The sequence below is a fragment of the Zootoca vivipara genome, chromosome 2, assembly GCF_963506605.1.
Source record: "Zootoca vivipara chromosome 2, rZooViv1.1, whole genome shotgun sequence".
Lineage (NCBI taxonomy): Eukaryota > Metazoa > Chordata > Lepidosauria > Squamata > Lacertidae > Zootoca > Zootoca vivipara.
In genome coordinates this window covers 110,578,032-110,596,719 of record NC_083277.1, presented here as the reverse complement: position 1 = coordinate 110,596,719, position 18,688 = coordinate 110,578,032, and the positions used below count along the sequence as shown (strand labels likewise).

The window sequence follows — 18,688 nt, the reverse complement described above, 5'->3', positions numbered from 1 at the left end:
GGGTTTTTCCTTATTTCAGTAATGGTGCTGAGAAACATCTTCGGGGAATGTTGCGCTCTGTTACATGAATAAATGCACACTGAAAACATCTTCGGGAAGCAGTTTGATAGAGTAGCAGCAATAGGAAAAAGAGGAGTTTTGCACGTGTGATACGGAGTTTAGGGTTTTCTTCAACGTACTCTGCCAGTTGTTGCAGTTACACTTCTAAAAAACAAGCTTAGAGATAACGATGTACTCTTGTGTCCTGCGATTCTTATAGAAGCAAAATAAACACAAATATTCAGGAGATCTCAAATGTTGATGAAGCAGTACCAGCGGGTGATGGACTCATTGCATAGAAGTCCAAAGGTCTGACTTAAAAGCAGAGCATCACAGGGGCATTGAAAAGAAGGTTGATTATAGCCATGTACAGGATAACCCTTGGCGTATTTATTAAAAAATGAGATCTTCTGAATTCAGTGGGAATTCAGTGTGTTTAGTTCTGCACTTACAAAAAAGACACAAGTGCAGTTGGCTTACCTTCCAAGTTCTGGACTGCAGAATCCGGGACTGGCAGCCATTTGACACCGGAAGTTGCATCAATGTAACTTCCGGTGTCGCTTTGCCCTTCTATGGGCACCCAAAATGGCCGCCGCCGGCTTCGAAAGTCGCTTGTACGCATGTCAGGAAGTCCGCCGACGCAACTTCCGGTGTCACTCCGCCCATCTATGGGCACCCAAAATGGCCGCCGCCAACCCCGGAAGTCACGTCTATGCACTTCCGGACATGCGTAGATGCGGCTTTTGAAGCTGGCGGCGGCCAGTTTTGGTGCCCATAGAAGGGCAAATCGGAAAGAAAAAAAATGGCCGCCGGCAGGAGAAAATGACGGAGAAAAACGGGAGACGAAGTAATATGGGGGACCCCCGGGAAAAGGTAAGTAAAAAAGGGGTTTTCCCGGGGAAAACGGGAGACTTAGCAGCTATGGCAGTTGGATCATACGCAGTGAAATTCACCCCAGTTATCTGTCATTCACATCTAATTTTCTGTATTTACAATGGCTCTTTCTCAAGCTTAATAATAATAATAATAATAATAATAATAATAATAATAATGCTTTTGCGAGAGGAGCGGACCTAATTTACACAACCGGTTGTGGAAGTTAACACCGGTGTAGGACACCAAATGGGTCACCAACACATTTCCCTCTCCAGAGCAGTTTTGCATTTAAAGACAAGCAAACGAGCAAGTGATGAACATTTTAAATAAATGAAGAGGTCTTTTTTTAAAAAAATATTATAAAGCGATGTCTGCCTGAAGCAGGAGGAGGAGCAAATGCTTGATCTGCTGGTATGTACGTCCCTCATGAGGGACGCGGGTGGCACTGTGGTCTAAACCACTGAGCCTCTTGGGCTTGCCAATCAGAAGGTCTTCCAACCAGCAGTTCGAAAACACGCCAGTGCAAGTAGATAAATAGGTACCGCTGTGGCGTTTCCGTGCGCTGCTCTGGTTTCTGTCACGATGTCCTGTTGTGCCAGAAGCGGTTTAGTCATGCTGGCCACATGACCCAGAAAAGCTGTCTGTGGACAAATGCCGGCTCCCTTGGCCTGAAAGCGACATGAGCGCCGCAACCCCATAGTCGTCTTTAACTAATTTAATTGTCTAGGGCAGGCATCCCCAAACTGCGGCCCTCCAGATGTTTTGACCTACAACTCCCATGATCCCTACCTAAGAGGACCAGTGGTCAGGGATGATGGGAATTGTAGTCCAAAACATCTGGAGGGCCAAAGTTTGGGAATGCCTGGTCTAGGGGGTCCTTTACATCCCTCATATACAGTGCCAGATTTACGTACTGTATAAGCTAAACAAGCTATAGCTTTGGGCCACACTCCCCCCCCCCCGTTTCACTATTAATATACTACTTCTTAATTGTATTTCAGTTCAACAATTACTTTGATAAAATACATATTTTGTTATGTGCAAATGGCTTTAGATACCTATTAGGTCCATAAATTACCATATAGCATATATTCAACACAAAAACCAGTGACACTTTGTTGTTGACAAAGGACAGCTGGACAATATAAAGGGCCCCATTACCTTCAGTAGCTTAGGGCCTCATCAAACCTAAATCTGGTGGGTTCATAGGGGCTGAAGAAATCAGCATGAATTATTTCTTTATCATAAGCTCATCACCACCCTGGCTTGTGGGAAGTACAAGTATTATTCATTTCATTTCTGAACCGCTTCCTAGCAAAATCCCCAAAGCGATTTGACAACATAAACATCCAGCTACCAAAAGGTATATACAATGACTTTCAAACAACAAGCGTTACATACTTTTGTCTTACCTCTTTGAACATCCCTCCCCACATATAAAATAAGGTGGTTGTGTGAATTAAAACCAAACAAGTAAGCCAAGCTTTGTTAAGAAAGGGATATACAGTCTTACCTCGGTTTAAGTACGCTTCGGTTTAAAGGTAAAGGGACCCCTGACCATTAGGTCCAGTTGTGAACGACTCTGGGGTTGCGCGCTCATCTCGCATTATTGGCCAAGGGAGCCGGCGTACAGCTTCCGGGTCATGTGGCCAGCATGACAAAGCTGCTTCTGGCAAACCAGAGCAGCACATGATAACACCGTTTACCTTCCTGCTGTAGCGGTTCCTATTTATCTACTTGCATTTTGACGTGCTTTCAAACTGCTAGGTTGGCAGGAGCTGGGACCCAGCAACGGGAGCTCACCCCGTCACAGGGATTAGAACCGCCGACCTTCTGATCAACAAGCCCTAGGCTCAGTGGTTTAACCCACAGCGCCACCTGGGTCCCTCACGCTTCAGTTTGAGTACTGTCAATTCAAGTACTCCGCAGACCCGTGTGGAAAGGATTTCCATTACTTTCAATAGGAAAGTTCACTTCAGGTTAAGTACGCTTCAGGTTAAGTACAGACTTCCGGAACCAATTGTGTACTTAAAACGAGGTACCACTGTACAAAATCTGGATTGGGAGCCTGGGAGGTTTCATGTGCAGCCGATGATCTGCAGTTGGGTCTCTTGGCTTGCAAATGGGGGCAGGGATGGGTGGGTGGGAGGATCCCGGAATCCATATGGTGGGATGCTGCTGCCCCCTGGCGGCACAACTACCAATCAAAATGATAAAGGTATTTGCATATACCAACCTCTGTAGTTCCTAGACAGGAAAGTATGCGAAAACAGGCCTCTCAAAACCCGTCACCTTGTTGATGAGCACTGAAATTTGGAGGAAGAGAACACAATTTCACCCAGCATCCAACAGTTGTAGTTTGTCTTGAGGTTTGTCTTGGGTCCAGTCTTATTCAACATCTTTATCAATGACTTGGATGATGGGCTTGAGGGCATCCTGAGCAAGTTTGCAGACGACACCAAATTGGGAGCGGTGGCCAATACCCCAGAGGACAGGATCACACTTCAAAATGACCTTAACAGATTAGACAACTGGGCCAAAGCAAACAAGATGAATTTTAACAAGGAGAAATGTAAGGTACTACACTTGGGCAGAAAAAATGAAAGGCACAAATACAGGATGGGTGACACCTGGCTTGAGAGCAGTACATGTGAAAAGGATCTAGGAGTCTTGGTAGACCACAAACTTGACATGAGTCAGCAGTGTGATGCAGCAGCTAAAAAAGCCAATGCAATTCTGGACTGCATCAATAGGAGTATAGCATCTAGATCTAGGGAAGTAATAGTACCACTGTATTCTGCTCTGGTCAGACCTCACCTGGAGTACTGTGTCCAGTTCTGGGCACCACAGTTCAAGAAGGATACTGACAAACTGGAACGTGTCCAGAGGAGGGCAACCAAAATGGTCAAAGGCCTGGAAACGATGCCTTATGAGGAACGGCTTAGGGAGCTGGGTATGTTTAGCCTGGAGAAGAGAAGGTTAAGGGGTGATATGATAGCCATGTTCAAATATATGAAAGGATGTCATATGGAGGAGGGAGAAAGATTGTTTTCTGCTGCTCCAGAGAAGCGGACACGGAGCAATGGATTCAAGCTACAAGAAAGAAGATTCCACCTAAACATTAGGAAGAACTTCCTGACAGTAAGAGCTGTTCGGCAGTGGAATTTGCTACCAAGGAGTGTGGTGGAGTCTCCTTCTTTGGAGGTCTTTAAGCAGAGGCTTGACAGCCATATGTCAAGAATGCTTTGATGGTGTTTCCTGCTTGGCAGGGGGTTGGACTGGATGGCCCTTGTGGTCTCTTCCAACTCTATGATTCTATGAAAAAGGTGTGGCTCCCAGTGGAAATAGGCCCAGTTTCTCTATCTAGTCCCTACTAAGGAGTTTTGGTTTTGCTGCTGCTGCAAATGTTGTCAGCATTGTCAACTGATTGCATCCTCTGAATAAAGCCTCAGACCTAATACCATGCAGTGCCAGATTTTACGTATAAACTAAACAAGCTATTGCTTAGGGCCCCGCTCTCTTGGGAGCCCCCCAAAAATTTAAAGGGGGGGAAACACCTGGATGTACATTTCCAAAATATAAAATAAAAACAAATAAAACAAAACCTACATACAGCAACAGTGTTTTGTGTTGTGTAGGCTCCTGTGATGTAGGTAATGGGCCCCGTCTGCTAGCCTGCTCCCTAAAATATCACTTGTTTGCTCATCTGAGAACACACTGATTCCCAGACCATCCGCAGGCCGGATTTAGAAGGTGATTGGGCGGGATCCGGCCCCCGGGCCTTAGTTTACCTACCCATGGTCTAAGGCAGGGGTTGGCAAGGTTTACCCACCTTGGGCCGGATCGCTCCCACAGAGATCGTCCGTGGCTGAGTGGGGCTCCAAACACTAGTACAGCACTCTAACCATTACATCACAGTTTATGTGGAAGAACACTCAAAAATGGCACCCCACTTGTTGTCCGGAGAGGTAAAGTCCACCACTCTGCCGCCTTATTCATTTTAAGGCAGTGAACAGCTCTTCTGTGTCCTTGCTGTCATTTCCCAATACCTTTTCCCTTTGCTGGGTTGGTTAGAGTATAATGCTGATATACGCCTCAAGGTTGCAGGTTCAATCCCCGTATGGGGCAGCTGCCTATTCCTGCTTTGCAGAGGGTTGGACTAGATGATCACCAGGGTCCCTTCCAACTCCACAATTCTGTGATTCTAGTGCCATCCAGATCGAGGGAATGTGAATCGAGGGAACCAGGAGAATGGACCGGTTGTGAGCTTTCGATAATTAAAAAACCTTTTGCTAGCTTGGGGGGGGGGGGAGATCTGTTTATGGCCCCTGATGCAACGGCCAATGAATGCCAGATGTGCAAAGGCCACAATCTTGCCTCAACAGAGGCCTCTTGTCTCCTCGCCGCACCATCCAAGCTACAAACTCGCTGGCAGAAGAATGTGCGATCGAACCCCCTGCAATGTCCGAAATTCTGGGCCGCGGTATTTCATCTGCAAGTATCGCATCCAGTGAACTATTTCTCCCGAGGAAAAGGAAGGCCCAGAGGGATCGCCTTAATTGCAACTCAATTAAACAGCGTTTTTCGAACTTCAGCCCAGCTTGAAGAGAGAAGTGTTTCAAAAGCGCTTCTCTGCCCTTTGGAATCTATGAATGAAATTCAAGTAGCGAACAGGACCCTTCGTGGGCCTCTTTGCACAGTCACAAACCCTGGATTATTTGTTTTCATTCCACAGCAAGGCAGTAACTTTCTTTTTTTTTAAGTGTGTGGGGGGGCAGATTCCTTGCAGGGAACAATGAAACCACTGTGCTTTTCTAAGTGGCGCTCTGGAAGATTTACAGGAAAGCGCTTTCCTACAGCTAGTAGAAGTTCTCCATATATCAGACACACACTTATCCAAGGGTGCAACTAGAAAGATGCGAGAAACATGAACTTCTTAAAAGATCACAACAGCGAAATAGTGGCTGAAAGTGGTCCTAGGAGAATACTGTGCCTGCCCGTGCAGAAATACAAGAATTTGGGAGGCCAAATACTACACCTTCCCTTGCTTACAGGAGCCCCTTCCATTTTCAACACTTGAATTTGGATTCTCTTCTCCCTTCGTGCTGAGACCCTCCAAGTGTCCCCGTTTTCCAGTGACAGCCCCTGATTTACAGAGGCCGTCCCGGGTTCTGATTTGACCCCAAAATGTCCCGCTTTTCTTAGGACGTCCCTCTTTTCATCGGAAAAATGTTGGCGGGTGTGTGACTCCCAAGCCAAGGAGATAAGGAACTGTACAACCTCAAGAAGACGCCTTGAGGCAGTCCTGCATAGGGACGTTTTTACTAAAATGTTTTATTATGTTTTTATATATGTTGGGAGCTGCCCAGAGTGGCTGAGGCATACCCAGTCAGATGGGTGGGATATTAATTAATTAATTAATGATACAGTAGAACCTCTACTTACCACCGCCTCTACTCCAAGGTGCGACCGTGGCAAACCCGGAAGTAAATACCAGGTTTGCCGCGATTCTTGCGCATGCAGAAGCGGCTTCTGCCGTTTGCACATGCACAGAAGTGCGCTGCCGCCAAATGCACCTGCGCACAACGACCCGGATCGACTTATGGACAGACCTCTGGAACTGATTATGTCCATAAGTAGAGGTTCTACTGTAATGTAAAAATAAAAATGGAATAGGACGTCCCTATTTTCATCAGAGAAATGTTGGAGGGTATGTGATTCTGCCCCTGGTATGGTGATCAGGTCTGTACACAGTATTTTACCTCCGGCTGCACCTCGATGGGCGGTGTATAAAAAATACATTTATTATTGTTGTTGTTGTTGTTGTTATCAGCTCATGTGCATCTTGGTGTTTTGATTTCTTTCTGCAGCAGAGTTCTTTTACACAAACGTCTTCCTGCATCTTTTACTTCTTTACAACAGCAGCATTCCAGCTATCTCTTAGTGAAATTCCCATTACAGGAATAAACAGCATTTGGTTCTGTTTGTCAGAGGCTTTATTATTTACAAAACGTCACACTGGTCTTTAATAAAAAAATTTTTTTATAAAACCAAATAAAGCAACATAATCTTTTTCTCTTTTAGCCATCCGGCCAGAGACGTAACGCTGACTCATTCGCGTGCTTATTTACACAGACCCAGTCTTAGTTGATCACATGCTCCAATAAAGACACCTGTTGCTGGGGAAATTTCCCATTGCCTAGCAACTTCTTCAAAACCATTTTCAAGTTCCTTATATTCCAGCAATGGATCAGTGCTACAATGGATCATTGCACCTGGCTGCTAACCAGGAGGTTGGTGGTTCACGCCCACGCGGGGATGGCCGTGGTCAGGATTCCTCCATTGCAGCGGGTTGAGCTCGATGACCCTCAGCGTCCCTTTCACCTCTACACTTCAATGATGTTTGATACTTTTCCTAATGATCCCTCATAAGGAATTCACCCTTTTCACAGCTGCTGCACAAGGGGGACACCTTCGTTGAGCTCCCCACCACAACCCAAAGCTCTCATTGTCAGATGCCATGAACCTACATGTGAAATTAAGGTTTTTTGCTCTGCAAATATTGTGGTATTTTGCCACTTGTAGTTTAATGGTTTTCCCAGTAGTGATGTATGGAAGTGAGAGCTGGACCATATAGAAGGCTGATCGCCGAAGAATTGATGCTTTTGAATTATGGTGCTGGAGAAGACTCTTGAGAGTCCCATGGACTGCAAGAAGATCAAACCTATCAATTCTTCAGGCAATCAGCCCTGAGTGCTCACTGGAAGGACAGATCGTGAAGCTGAGGCTCCTATACTTTGGCCACCTCATGAGAAGAGAAGACTCCCTGGAAAAGACCCTGATGTTGGGAAAGATTGAGGGCACTAGGAGAAGGGGACGACAGAGGACGAGATGGTTGGACACTGTTCTCGAAGCTACGAACATGAGTTTGACCAAACTGCGGGAGGCAGTGCAAGACAGGAGTGCCTGGCGTGCTATGGTACATGGGGTCACGAAGAGTCGGACACGACTAAACGACTAAACAACAACAGTTTAATGGTGAATTTTGGATATAATAGAGATGTAAAAGATTTGGATTATTATAAAAAGATGCAGGAGGAAACGACAATAGGATCTACAAAGGGAAGGAGGGGAGTCCAGGAAATCCATATAGGGGTATATATAGTCAACTTGGAGAGATCCTTTCAAAGGTCCTCACAATCCATTTTTATTTGACACGATCCAGAATTATTTGGTGTCATCAGCAATCCTGGTCACCTTACCTGAAGCTACGGCATCATGACCAACAGCCAACCCCCTCGAGAGTCTTGAACAGAAGAGAAGATTATTTATAAATAACCAATAAATAATAAAATTATCAACTTTTCTCTGGGTAGGATAAATCTTCGGCAGAGTAGTGCCACCTGCTGGCCGATAAAAAATTACAAGGTTGAAAACAGTCCATCTACGGCAGGCATCCACAAACTTCGGCCCTCCAGATGTTTTGGACTACAATTCCCATCTTCCCTGACCACTGGTCCTGCTAGCTAGGGATCATGGGAGTTGTAGGCCAAAACATCTGGAGGGCCGCAGTTTGGGGGTACCTGATCTATGGTAAGCCAGGCTTCCTCAACCTCGGCCCTCCAGACGTTTTGAGACTACACTTCCCATCATCCCTGACCACTGGTCCTGCTAGCTAGGGCTCATGGGAGTTGTAGGCCAAAAACATCTGGAGGGCTGAGCTTGAGGAAGCCTGATCTAAGTGCTGGCACTGCCTTATATCAAGTCGTTCAGTTACCTCAGTGTTGTCAGCACTGACTGGCAGCAACTACCCCAAGATCTGAAGCAGTTTCCTTCAGGAGCGAGGAATCTCCAACAACTGAACTACAATTCCCATCAGCACCAGTTAGCATGGCCAATGGTGGTGGGAGTTGTAGCTGAGCTCAGCCACAAGCTCCTCTCCCAATAGGCAGAATGGAAGTGGACTCCCACCTCCGTTTATGACATCAGATACTGAAGCAGATTTCAAATTCCACAGCAAATGCTCTGCGGTATTCCAAGAGAGATGTCCCCTGTTCTGGGAGATAAGCCAGGTGACACTCTCTCTTTGTCCTCACCTTACAATCGCTTCACATTTCACTGCATTTCTATCTATACCACCTTTTCCTCCAAGGATCTCAAGGTAGCATAACTGGGTTCTAGACCCTCCAAGTGTCCCTGTTTTCCTGGGACAGTACAGATTTACAGAAACCATCCGGGTTTCTGATTTGATCCTGGAAGGTCCCGCTTTTCTTTAAGGCATCCCTCTTTTCATCAGAGAAATGTTGGAGGGTGTGGAGTTATGTAACCGCCGAGCCAAGGAGATAAGTAACCAGACAACCTTTAGAAGACATCTGAAGGCAGCCCTGTATAGGGAAGATTTTAAATGTTTAAACTAAAGTTTTATTATGCTTTTATATATGTTGGAAACCGCCCTGAGTGAATGGGGCAGCCCACTCAGATGGGTGGGGTATGAATAAATAATAATAATAATAATAATAATAATAATAATAATAATAATAATAATAATTCCATCTCAAATACTATGTCATATTCCAGAAAGATTTCAGGCAACCACGATGGCCAGTAATTATTGTAGCCCTGTCTATTCCATGGACACCCAAGTTCCTGCCATTCTGCAAAATTCACACACTCCACAAACACAGTTGTGAAGGCACTCGGCTGCCAATTTCCCCTTCCCAAATAGGACACCTTTGCAGTAGAGAAACAGTGAGTGTTTTGTGCATGCTACAGCAGTGCAGAAACACAGAGAAACTAGAAGATGAGATACTGAATATGTACAGAATTCTGCTTCCTAAGAATTGTAGCGGATCCTCATTTGAAGAACGAAAACATCTGCATGCCTGCAGTTTAGAAAAGGATCAGAGGTAATAAGAATAGAATAGGACGTCCCTATTTTCATCAGAGAAATGTTGGAGGGTATGTGTTTCTGCCCCTCTGATTTAATTCTCACAGCAAACCTTTGATGTAGGTTAGTCTGAGAAGCAGTGACTGGTCCAAGATAAGCCAGTGGGCTTCAGGGCTGAGTGGGGATTGGAACCCTTGTCTCGCAACCCTCTAGTCCAACCCTCTAAGTAATACTCCACACAGGCTCTTTGCTCCCTTCTCCAAACAGATACCCATCTCTTTCCTCTTCTCTCAGGCTCCAGGACCGCCTCAATGCTGACTCTCATCGGAACAGCCCTTTTCCTCCTGGTGCGTCCTGCCTTGCCCGACGACACGGTGGCCGACGACATTGGCAGCCACATGATGGGCCGCATCTCGGAGCTCCTGTCCCCCGAGGAATGCCAGGCCTTCTACGCCAAGCTCCTTGGGCCTGAGGAGAACGTGAACGAAGAGTTGCAACGGCTCTCGGCAGAGAGGAACCCCATTCGCAGGCGGCGGGAAATCATCACCAGCGAGGACTGCAAAGCCACCCTCAATGGCTGGCTGGAGACTGAAGGGGACACCATGTATTGGGACCGCTTGGCGAGGGCTCTCCAAGCCGTAGGCCGCCCTGACGTCTCCCTGGAGCTGGGCAAGAACCTCAACCAAGACAAGAGTCTGGAGATCAAGAAGAATGTGGAGGGATATCACAAGACGGTCCAGCGCTTGACCTCTTCGCTGCTCCTGGAAGAGAACGAGATGGGTGGGAGCGAGGAGCCAGGAGGCCGGCTGCGGAGGGAGGGATCTCAGGCCCAGCTGGAAGAGGTAGATTGGGACAATTTGGAGCTGATTATAGAGAGGAGGCCCCTCCCACCATACAACAGGAGTCTCTTTCAGTGGGTCACTCCAGTGGTGACGGGGGTCGTCGGGGGATTCCTCTCGTCCTTCGTCGTGGTGGCTCTAGCCGTCTATTCTTTCTTCTGGATCCTGAACCAAGAAAGTGCCACCCCCACGACGCACAACTGGGACTCTGTGCCCGATATGATTTTCCGCTCCCCTTCGCCCAAGCGTGGGGCCATCTACTACTCATTCGATGGTCTGGGGTATGGTCAGCAGTTCGATGGTCTGGGGGAGCGTGGTGACAAGACGGAAGATTACGGCAATGATGACGATAACAAAGAAGACTGGGAAAGAGAGCCCATTGTTAGGCCTTAAGTAAAGACAACCTTACTGCAACTTGTATTATGGAGAATGGAGATTAAAAATAAAACATGTTTGCTTAAGAGGTCCAAAATGTGAGCTTGTTTTACAGTAACATAACAATTGCCATGTTGAGCCAGGTCATTGTTCTGATGATGATGATAATGATAATGATGATTATTATTTATTTGTACCCCGCCCATCTGACTGTTTGCCCCAGCCACTCTGGGTTGCTTCCAACACATATAAAAACATAATATAACTTCAAACATTGAAAACTTCCCGATACAGGGCTGCCTTCAGATGTCTTCTAAAATAAGGTTACCAGACGTCCCCTTTTCCCGGGGACAGTCCCCGGATTTACACATCAGTCCCCATACAAAATCTATTGAAGTTGAAAAGTGTCCCCGGATTCATTGAAAAAAATCTGGTAACCTTATTCTAAAAGCTGTGTATTTAGTCCTTTATCTCCTTGACATGATGGGAGGCTGCATGAATAAAAACCCTCTGCATGCTAGGTCAAATTTCCAAACACTGTCCTGGGTTGCTTAATACCCAGTGTAATCTCAGCAAGGGATGAAATGCAAGGGAGGACAGGAGTCTGGTAGTATTATTAGTGGCACAGAAGGGGGGACATCCTGTAGATGCTGCTTCCCCCCCCCTACATGTCAAATTGCTCCCGCCAGAATTCCCTCTCCTCTTGAAGGAAAAAAGGCCTGTCCTCTTCCCAAGTTCAATCAATTCCTTCTCCACCCTTTGCTCTGAACAGGGCAAGGAGAAGCAGCCGCAATGAGAAAAACAAATCAAAACTGAAAAGCTCCTATTTCCAAGCAAAATGTTATTAGCATGTTCTTACAAACATGTTTTAGTGGGGGTGCAATGGAGTAGATGTATTATGCATATGTAGAAAACAATCACTAAACAAAAAAATCTAATCTCTGGCATGTAGTATGTGCAGAGTTAAAACTTTTAAGAGTGGGATTTTCAACCTAGTTTCAGCTGTAAAAATAATAATAATAATCCTCTCCAAATAACTTCTTTACTGGGTGGTTTAAGATGGGCATCCTTAAAGCCAAACTACAGAGGAGACACCGAGTCACAATCAAAGGCAGAAAAGTCGCTTAAACCTCTGTTTCAGTTGTTATAAGCCCTCTTTAAGCTTTTCTACTCAAGAATGGAAAAACACAAAGGTTTATTTAAAGAGAAGGAAAGAAGTAAAACAGTGGGTTTGCGATTTGTGATTAGAAACGACTCCACGATTTTGGAGCGTAAGTAAATATATATAATGTAAAATAGCGGGAATATACTTTCACAGATGTTATGAGAGTCTTAAAAGAAACGTTCTGATCAGAAACCCCCAGGGGTATAATCCTCTCCAGAGAGCATTTTCATAAAGTCGTTTAGTACGGACATTTTTTAATCAAACCATAAGGAACGTCGGAGAACTGAGCTGTATCCAGGGAGAATTAACATTGCTTAGACCTTCTTGTTACAGGTAGGTAGCCGTGTTGGTCTAGATCGAAGTAAAATAAAAAATTCCTTCAGTAGCACCTTAAAGACCAACTAAGTTTTTATTTTGGTATGAGCTTTCGTGTGCATGCACACTTCTTCAGATACAGTGAAATGGAAGTTTCCAGGCACTTATGTAGAGAAGGGGTGGGGAGGGGTGGGGATGGGGAGGGGGGATCACTCAGAAGGGTGGTGGAAATGGGTGATTGACTGACTGATAGCTGTTGATGACCGCAAACGACTGCAAATGGTTTTGCATGAAAAAGCAAGGGTTGAGATGGCTGAAGATCGCTTATCATGTATAATGAGATAAGAACCCGATATCTCTGTTCAAACCAGGTCCCTTCTTGTTATCATAAGCGCCATTAGGTTTTTCGCCTCAATAACGGCAAGATAGGGAAACGATAAATCTAAGTACTGTAAGTGGAAATGTCTCAAACGTTTTAAAAACTCAAAAGAAACCCCAGGGCTCTCGGAACGCGCCAAATCTCGAGTTTGAATTTGATTGGCCGATTTATCCTGTCATTCATTCACCCAATCGGAGGCTAAGGGGGTGGAGCCTAAGTGTTTCAGGCGGAAGTTTTCCCTCCGGTCCGATTCCACAATACATAAACAGAAAGGCAACTCCGAATAGCTTCACTTCGGGGAGTCGTCGGAAAGAGCAAATCATGTCTGGTCGTGGCAAAGGAGGCAAGGGGCTCGGCAAAGGAGGCGCTAAGCGCCACCGGAAGGTCCTTCGAGACAACATCCAGGGCATCACCAAGCCCGCCATCCGCCGCTTGGCTCGCCGAGGCGGAGTCAAGCGTATCTCGGGGCTCATCTACGAAGAGACGCGCGGCGTCCTCAAGGTCTTCCTCGAGAACGTCATCCGCGATGCGGTCACTTACACGGAGCACGCCAAGAGGAAGACTGTCACGGCCATGGATGTGGTCTACGCCCTGAAGCGACAAGGACGCACTCTTTACGGCTTCGGAGGCTGAGCGCCATCTTGCATACAATAACTCTTAAAAGGCCCTTTTAAGGGCCGCTCAATCTTTCCTAGAAAGAGCTGTAGACACTGGTTAATAACTTAGTCATTGCTTTAAAAGTTTCCTCCATTCCCGCGTGCGCAAAGTATTTTGTGATGAGCCCTAACCCAAGAAAGTCTTCAAGTGCCGAAAAAATACATTGTACCCTACCTTTCGGGAGGTTCTGAACCAGTGGCGTAATGATTACTGTCAATGCAAGACCAGGGCTAAAGTTATTCACGAAGGGCCGGGCCAACCTCTCAGTCTTGCCTACCTTACTAGGTGGTTTGTAGGATGGGGAGGGCGGGCTGTAAGCTGCCTTTAACTACTTGAAGGAAAGGTAAATTGGGTTGGATGAAGTGCCACAGTGGAAGTAGGCATGCTCTCCCCCTGTTTGCCTCTTTCAAGTGGTACTCTGTTTGAATCAATGAATCAATGAAATGGTGAAATCAAATCCGTCAAAATAAATTGTCCAGTAGCACCTTAGAGATCAACTTAAGTTTGTTCTGGGTATAAGCTTTCCTGTGCATGCACACTGCTTCAGATACACTGAAACAAGTCACCAGACCCTTATCAAATCAGTATATGTGGCGAATGTTATAAAATGGGCTATGCATGAGGCCTCGTTAATAGCAGAATCAGAGAATTGTAGAGTTGGAAGGGACCCTGACGATCATCTATTGTAGTCCAATCCCCTATAACGCAGGAATGTGCAGCTATCCTATATGGGAATCAAACTTCCGTGCAAATAAAGCATTATGAGAAAAAGCACCAAGGTGCCTGTTTAGAGGTCACCGAATACAGCACCTTGTACATATACATGGAACATTTCTTCCTGCTTTCCTATATTCACTTACCCCCCCCCCCCCCCCCGCTTTTTTTATTACTACTTCGGACAGATTCCTTTGCCCTTCCTAAAAGCAGGATAGGAGCAGTGATTGCAAGGGTCTTTGCCGCGTGATCCATAAAAGCAATCGGTTATGTTAGGTAACCTTTATTTAACGAATTTACTTTCAGACATTCCTATGAATTAGTTACCTAGTCATGATTTGAGCAGGGACTAGGTGGATTTCATGCTTGCCCCATTCAATGCACGCCTGTGGCTGAAACGAAGCAGGAGAATGTGTTAGAATTGTAGAGCTGGAAGGGACCCCAAGGGCCATCTAGTCCAACCCCCTGCAATGCAGGAAACGCAACTAAATAATCCAAGACACATGGGCGCGAACGCTTGAATATGACCTGATTGTTGATAGTCTATGAAAGGTTTACCAAATAAAGAAAAAGTTTGTTCACAGTTGTTTTTCTCTCGGTCGGTCGTATTAAAAGTTGTTTTTTCCCGCGAGCAGCAAATGCCTCGGCACCATCCTCTTTCATATGTAAAAGACAGGACTGTAAAATACACGTTTCCTATTGGAAGCCTGCTTTGGCTGCTGTTTCTATTGATCAAAAACGAGAACCTTACTTTTCATTGGTTGATTTAGTCCGATGTTCTCTCCAGCCAATCACGGGCCGGGACTTACAAGTCAATGGAACGCATAAAAGGCTGAAAGTTCCTTTTCCGAATTGTAGCTCGTTTCGAGTAGCACGTCGATTCTGATCTAAGAGAAGAAGAACTCTATCATCCATGTCTGGACGCGGGAAGCAGGGAGGCAAAGCTCGGGCCAAGGCAAAGTCCCGCTCTTCGCGGGCTGGCCTGCAGTTCCCGGTCGGCCGCGTGCACCGTCTGCTTCGGAAAGGCAACTACGCTGAGAGAGTCGGCGCCGGGGCTCCGGTTTACATGGCTGCCGTGCTCGAATATCTGACCGCTGAGATCTTGGAGTTGGCGGGCAACGCGGCCAGAGACAACAAGAAGACGCGCATCATCCCTCGTCACCTGCAGCTCGCCATTCGCAATGACGAGGAGCTGAACAAACTCCTGGGCAAAGTGACCATCGCGCAGGGCGGAGTCTTGCCCAACATCCAGGCTGTGTTGCTGCCCAAGAAGACCGAAAGCCACAAGGCGAAAAATAAGTAAAGGCTCCAAGCTTTTCGAGCAGCCTGAAAACCAAACGGCTCTTTTAAGAGCCACCCACGGTGTCAAAAGAGGAGCTGTGATTCTGGTTTGCTAAAATCAAGTAGAAATAAGTACAACATTTAGTGCGTTTTTATACAGAAAGGGAGGCTAGTGAAATATGATTTGATTAGACTAAAGCAAGAGGTAAGTCTTTAAAATAGGATAGCAATTCAAAATGGTCGAAAAAGAGCTTCCGGGTTACTTCGGACGCCATTTTTTTTTTGTTTCATGAGTTTTATTGCTAGAGCTTCAAGCTAGATCGGAGCTTTCCAAATTCGCGGCACGTTAGTGTCGGCTGCAGTATGTAGGTAGTAAAAGTGTTTGCTACCGGTAGTAAAACTGAATTACTGTGTCGCCAACATGAAAAATCTTCCCTGGTTCATGAAGCACTCGAAATTCACCCTGCCATGTAGCCCATCGCTTTTAGCCCCGTATTGCTGGCTGCTGAAGCAAAGACTAGTTTTCACAGCCCTGCAGTTTGATCGGATGACGTTAAGTACTGCAACATCGGGTGTCCTATATGCAACACTTTCCAAAATCAAGGTACACGTCAGCTGGGGATCCACGATCTATTATTAATTTAAGGAAAATGCGGGGGAGGGGGGGGGAGTTCGCAGTAGCCCGGTTTTATTCCCCACCGGATGCTTTCCCACCCGATCGGGGGGGGGGAAAGCAAAGTATTACGACCCCTTTCATCACAACAGTTGCTGTAGCAAAGGGCTTCATCCCCTCGCTGTTTTCCTGTAATCAACTTAGTAAAATCGGTTGCCGGTTTCTTTCCTGCCTCCAAAACAAAAAACCGATCAGAAGATGGATCACTTCCGGGGTAGTTTGTAATCAGGCTAGTTAACCAATGTTTCCAAATGGTGATGAAACTTACGTCCCCGCCCCTCGCCCTGCCTTTTGTCAATGGCAGCAGATTGCAACAAAACACTTGAAAATGTCCCTTCAAACGTCTCCCAAACCATAACGCGACCGAATGTGATGGAAATGCCTGGTGCTCCATTGACTTGAATTCAGACCCTCGCAAAGCATGACTCTTATATATCATATCGGAAGCTAGTGGTGTGTGCGTGACTCTACCTTTTCTGATCTCTTATACCGGGGGTGGACGTAACAGGGGAGAATGAAGCAAATACCCAATCGCGAACAGGCCCGGGAATTTCAAATGTTTCCAACGGCTGCATGGCTGTTTTCAGCCAATCAGAACAAAGCGAGCAAGCTATATAAATGGTTCGCAGGAGGCTTGCTCTTTTTATGATTGCTGGTGAGGTGAAGGAAAGAGGAGTTCGCGCTCGTTGTAAGGGGAAATGGCTCGCACCAAGCAGACCGCTCGCAAGTCCACTGGCGGGAAGGCTCCGCGCAAGCAGCTCGCCACCAAGGCAGCTCGGAAGAGCGCTCCGGCCACAGGCGGCGTGAAGAAGCCTCACCGCTACCGCCCGGGCACCGTCGCTCTGCGCGAGATCCGCCGCTACCAGAAGTCCACGGAGCTGCTGATTCGCAAGCTGCCTTTCCAGCGCCTAGTGCGGGAGATCGCCCAAGACTTCAAGACCGACCTGCGGTTCCAGAGCTCAGCGGTGATGGCTCTGCAGGAGGCCAGCGAAGCTTACCTGGTGGGGCTCTTCGAGGACACCAACCTGTGCGCCATCCACGCCAAGAGGGTCACCATCATGCCCAAAGACATCCAGCTGGCGCGCCGCATCCGTGGCGAGAGGGCTTAAAAGGGAGCCGCAGCCTGCCGCTCTCCCTCGCCGCCACCCACCCAAAGGCTCTTTTTAGAGCCGCCACTCCTTCAACAGAAAAGCTGAAGTCACATTTCTGCCACGATTGTGTGCCGCTTCGTCCTTTTGCAGTATATGTCACCTTAGTGTCGCTATAGCCATGTAAAATGAATCTTACTGAGGTGCGACATATCCGAAGAATTGATAAAACTGTAAAGCAGCTTAGTATCTTATAAACAAAACATGAGGTAAGCAGGCCAATGTAGTTGATCGTATAGCAACAGCTAAAGAGAAATTTGTTCCTCGAATCTGCTTTTGTTTTTCATTGAAATAGTGATTCCGCGGTGCAAACGTCCCCAGTCATTTGCATAGCTGCGCCTCTGGAGGGAAGCCAGCTTTCTAGGTTTATTCAGAGTATTCATTCCCCCCCCCCCCCGCAACATTTGTACAGTAGTTTTCGCCGACCTTCTGATCAGCAAGCCCCACTCTGTGGTTTAACCCAGTGTCACCTGGGTCCCATTCTTCAAAGGAATACTGTAGTTTAAAAACACAAACAGCTTCCGCCCTCAGTTTGTGGCAGAATTGGGCTTAATTTTTATATACACGATAAAATTGCAGATGCGCACGTTTGCTTCGAAAGCGATAAAGCTCTTAAGTGAGAAAGTGGGTGGCCCTTAAAAGGGCCTTTTGAGATATATTGTATGCAAGATGGCGCTCAGCCTCCGAAGCCGTAAAGAGTACGTCCTTGTCGCTTCAGGGCGTAGACCACATCCATGGCCGTGACAGTCTTCCTCTTGGCGTGCTCCGTGTAAGTGACCGCATCGCGGATGACGTTCTCGAGGAAGACCTTGAGGACGCCGCGCGTTTCTTCGTAGATGAGCCCCGAGATACGCTTGACTCCGCCTCGGCGAGCCAAGCGGCGGATGGCGGGCTTGGTGATGCCCTGGATGTTGTCTCGAAGCACTTTCCGGTGGCGCTTGGCGCCTCCCTTGCCGAGCCCCTTGCCTCCTTTGCCACGACCAGACATGATTTGCTCTTTCCGACGACTGCCCGAAGTGAAGCTATTCGGAGTTGCCGTTCTGTTTATGTATTGTGGAATCGGACCGGAGGGAAAACTTCAGCCTGAAACACTTAGGCTCCACCCCCTTAGCCTCCGATTGGGTGAATGAATGACAGGATAAATCGGCCAATCAAATTCAAACTCGAAATTTGGCGCGTTCCGAGAGCCCTGGGGGTTTCTGCCTAAAGGTAGAGAGTTTCTTTTGAGTTTTTAAAACGTTTGAGACATTTCCACTTACTTAGATTTATCATTTCCCTACCTTGCCGTTATTGAGGCGAAAAACCTAATGTCGCTTATGATAACAAGCAATGTTAATTCT

At 46.7% G+C, this 18,688-nt stretch overlaps 5 protein-coding genes across 5 annotated transcripts; 4 read left to right on the top strand and 1 right to left on the bottom strand.

Moving 5' to 3' along the window:
- Window positions 1-9,537: 9,537 nt before the first annotated feature.
- Window positions 9,538-11,100, top strand: TMDD1 (transmembrane and death domain 1). Its single transcript, XM_035103277.2, has one exon. It carries the CDS (start codon window positions 10,114-10,116, stop codon window positions 11,032-11,034), a length of 921 nt encoding a protein of 306 aa, XP_034959168.1. The 5' UTR covers window positions 9,538-10,113; the 3' UTR covers window positions 11,035-11,100.
- Window positions 11,101-13,145: 2,045 nt separating this feature from the next.
- Window positions 13,146-13,562, top strand: LOC118079275 (histone H4). The gene has a single exon (XM_035103306.2). The coding sequence runs from the start codon at window positions 13,197-13,199 to the stop codon at window positions 13,506-13,508; it is 312 nt and encodes a 103-aa protein (XP_034959197.1). The 5' UTR covers window positions 13,146-13,196; the 3' UTR covers window positions 13,509-13,562.
- A 1,507-nt stretch (window positions 13,563-15,069) lies between these two features.
- On the top strand, window positions 15,070-15,711 carry LOC118079255 (histone H2A type 2-C). Its single transcript, XM_035103287.2, has one exon. It carries the CDS (start codon window positions 15,160-15,162, stop codon window positions 15,547-15,549), a length of 390 nt encoding a protein of 129 aa, XP_034959178.1. The 5' UTR covers window positions 15,070-15,159; the 3' UTR covers window positions 15,550-15,711.
- A 1,149-nt stretch (window positions 15,712-16,860) lies between these two features.
- On the top strand, window positions 16,861-17,515 carry LOC118079283 (histone H3). The gene has a single exon (XM_035103318.2). The coding sequence runs from the start codon at window positions 16,899-16,901 to the stop codon at window positions 17,307-17,309; it is 411 nt and encodes a 136-aa protein (XP_034959209.1). The 5' UTR covers window positions 16,861-16,898; the 3' UTR covers window positions 17,310-17,515.
- A 462-nt stretch (window positions 17,516-17,977) lies between these two features.
- On the bottom strand, window positions 17,978-18,380 carry LOC118079263 (histone H4). Its single transcript, XM_035103296.2, has one exon. It carries the CDS (start codon window positions 18,334-18,336, stop codon window positions 18,025-18,027), a length of 312 nt encoding a protein of 103 aa, XP_034959187.1. The 5' UTR covers window positions 18,337-18,380; the 3' UTR covers window positions 17,978-18,024.
- Between the last annotated feature and the right edge of the window lie 308 nt (window positions 18,381-18,688).

Coding starts and splice junctions, on each gene's coding strand:
- TMDD1 (XM_035103277.2), top strand. CDS start 10,114: ATGCTGACTCTCATCGGAACAGCCCTTTTCCTCCTGGTGCGTCCTGCC.
- LOC118079283 (XM_035103318.2), top strand. CDS start 16,899: ATGGCTCGCACCAAGCAGACCGCTCGCAAGTCCACTGGCGGGAAGGCT.
- LOC118079255 (XM_035103287.2), top strand. CDS start 15,160: ATGTCTGGACGCGGGAAGCAGGGAGGCAAAGCTCGGGCCAAGGCAAAG.
- LOC118079275 (XM_035103306.2), top strand. CDS start 13,197: ATGTCTGGTCGTGGCAAAGGAGGCAAGGGGCTCGGCAAAGGAGGCGCT.
- LOC118079263 (XM_035103296.2), bottom strand. CDS start 18,336: ATGTCTGGTCGTGGCAAAGGAGGCAAGGGGCTCGGCAAGGGAGGCGCC.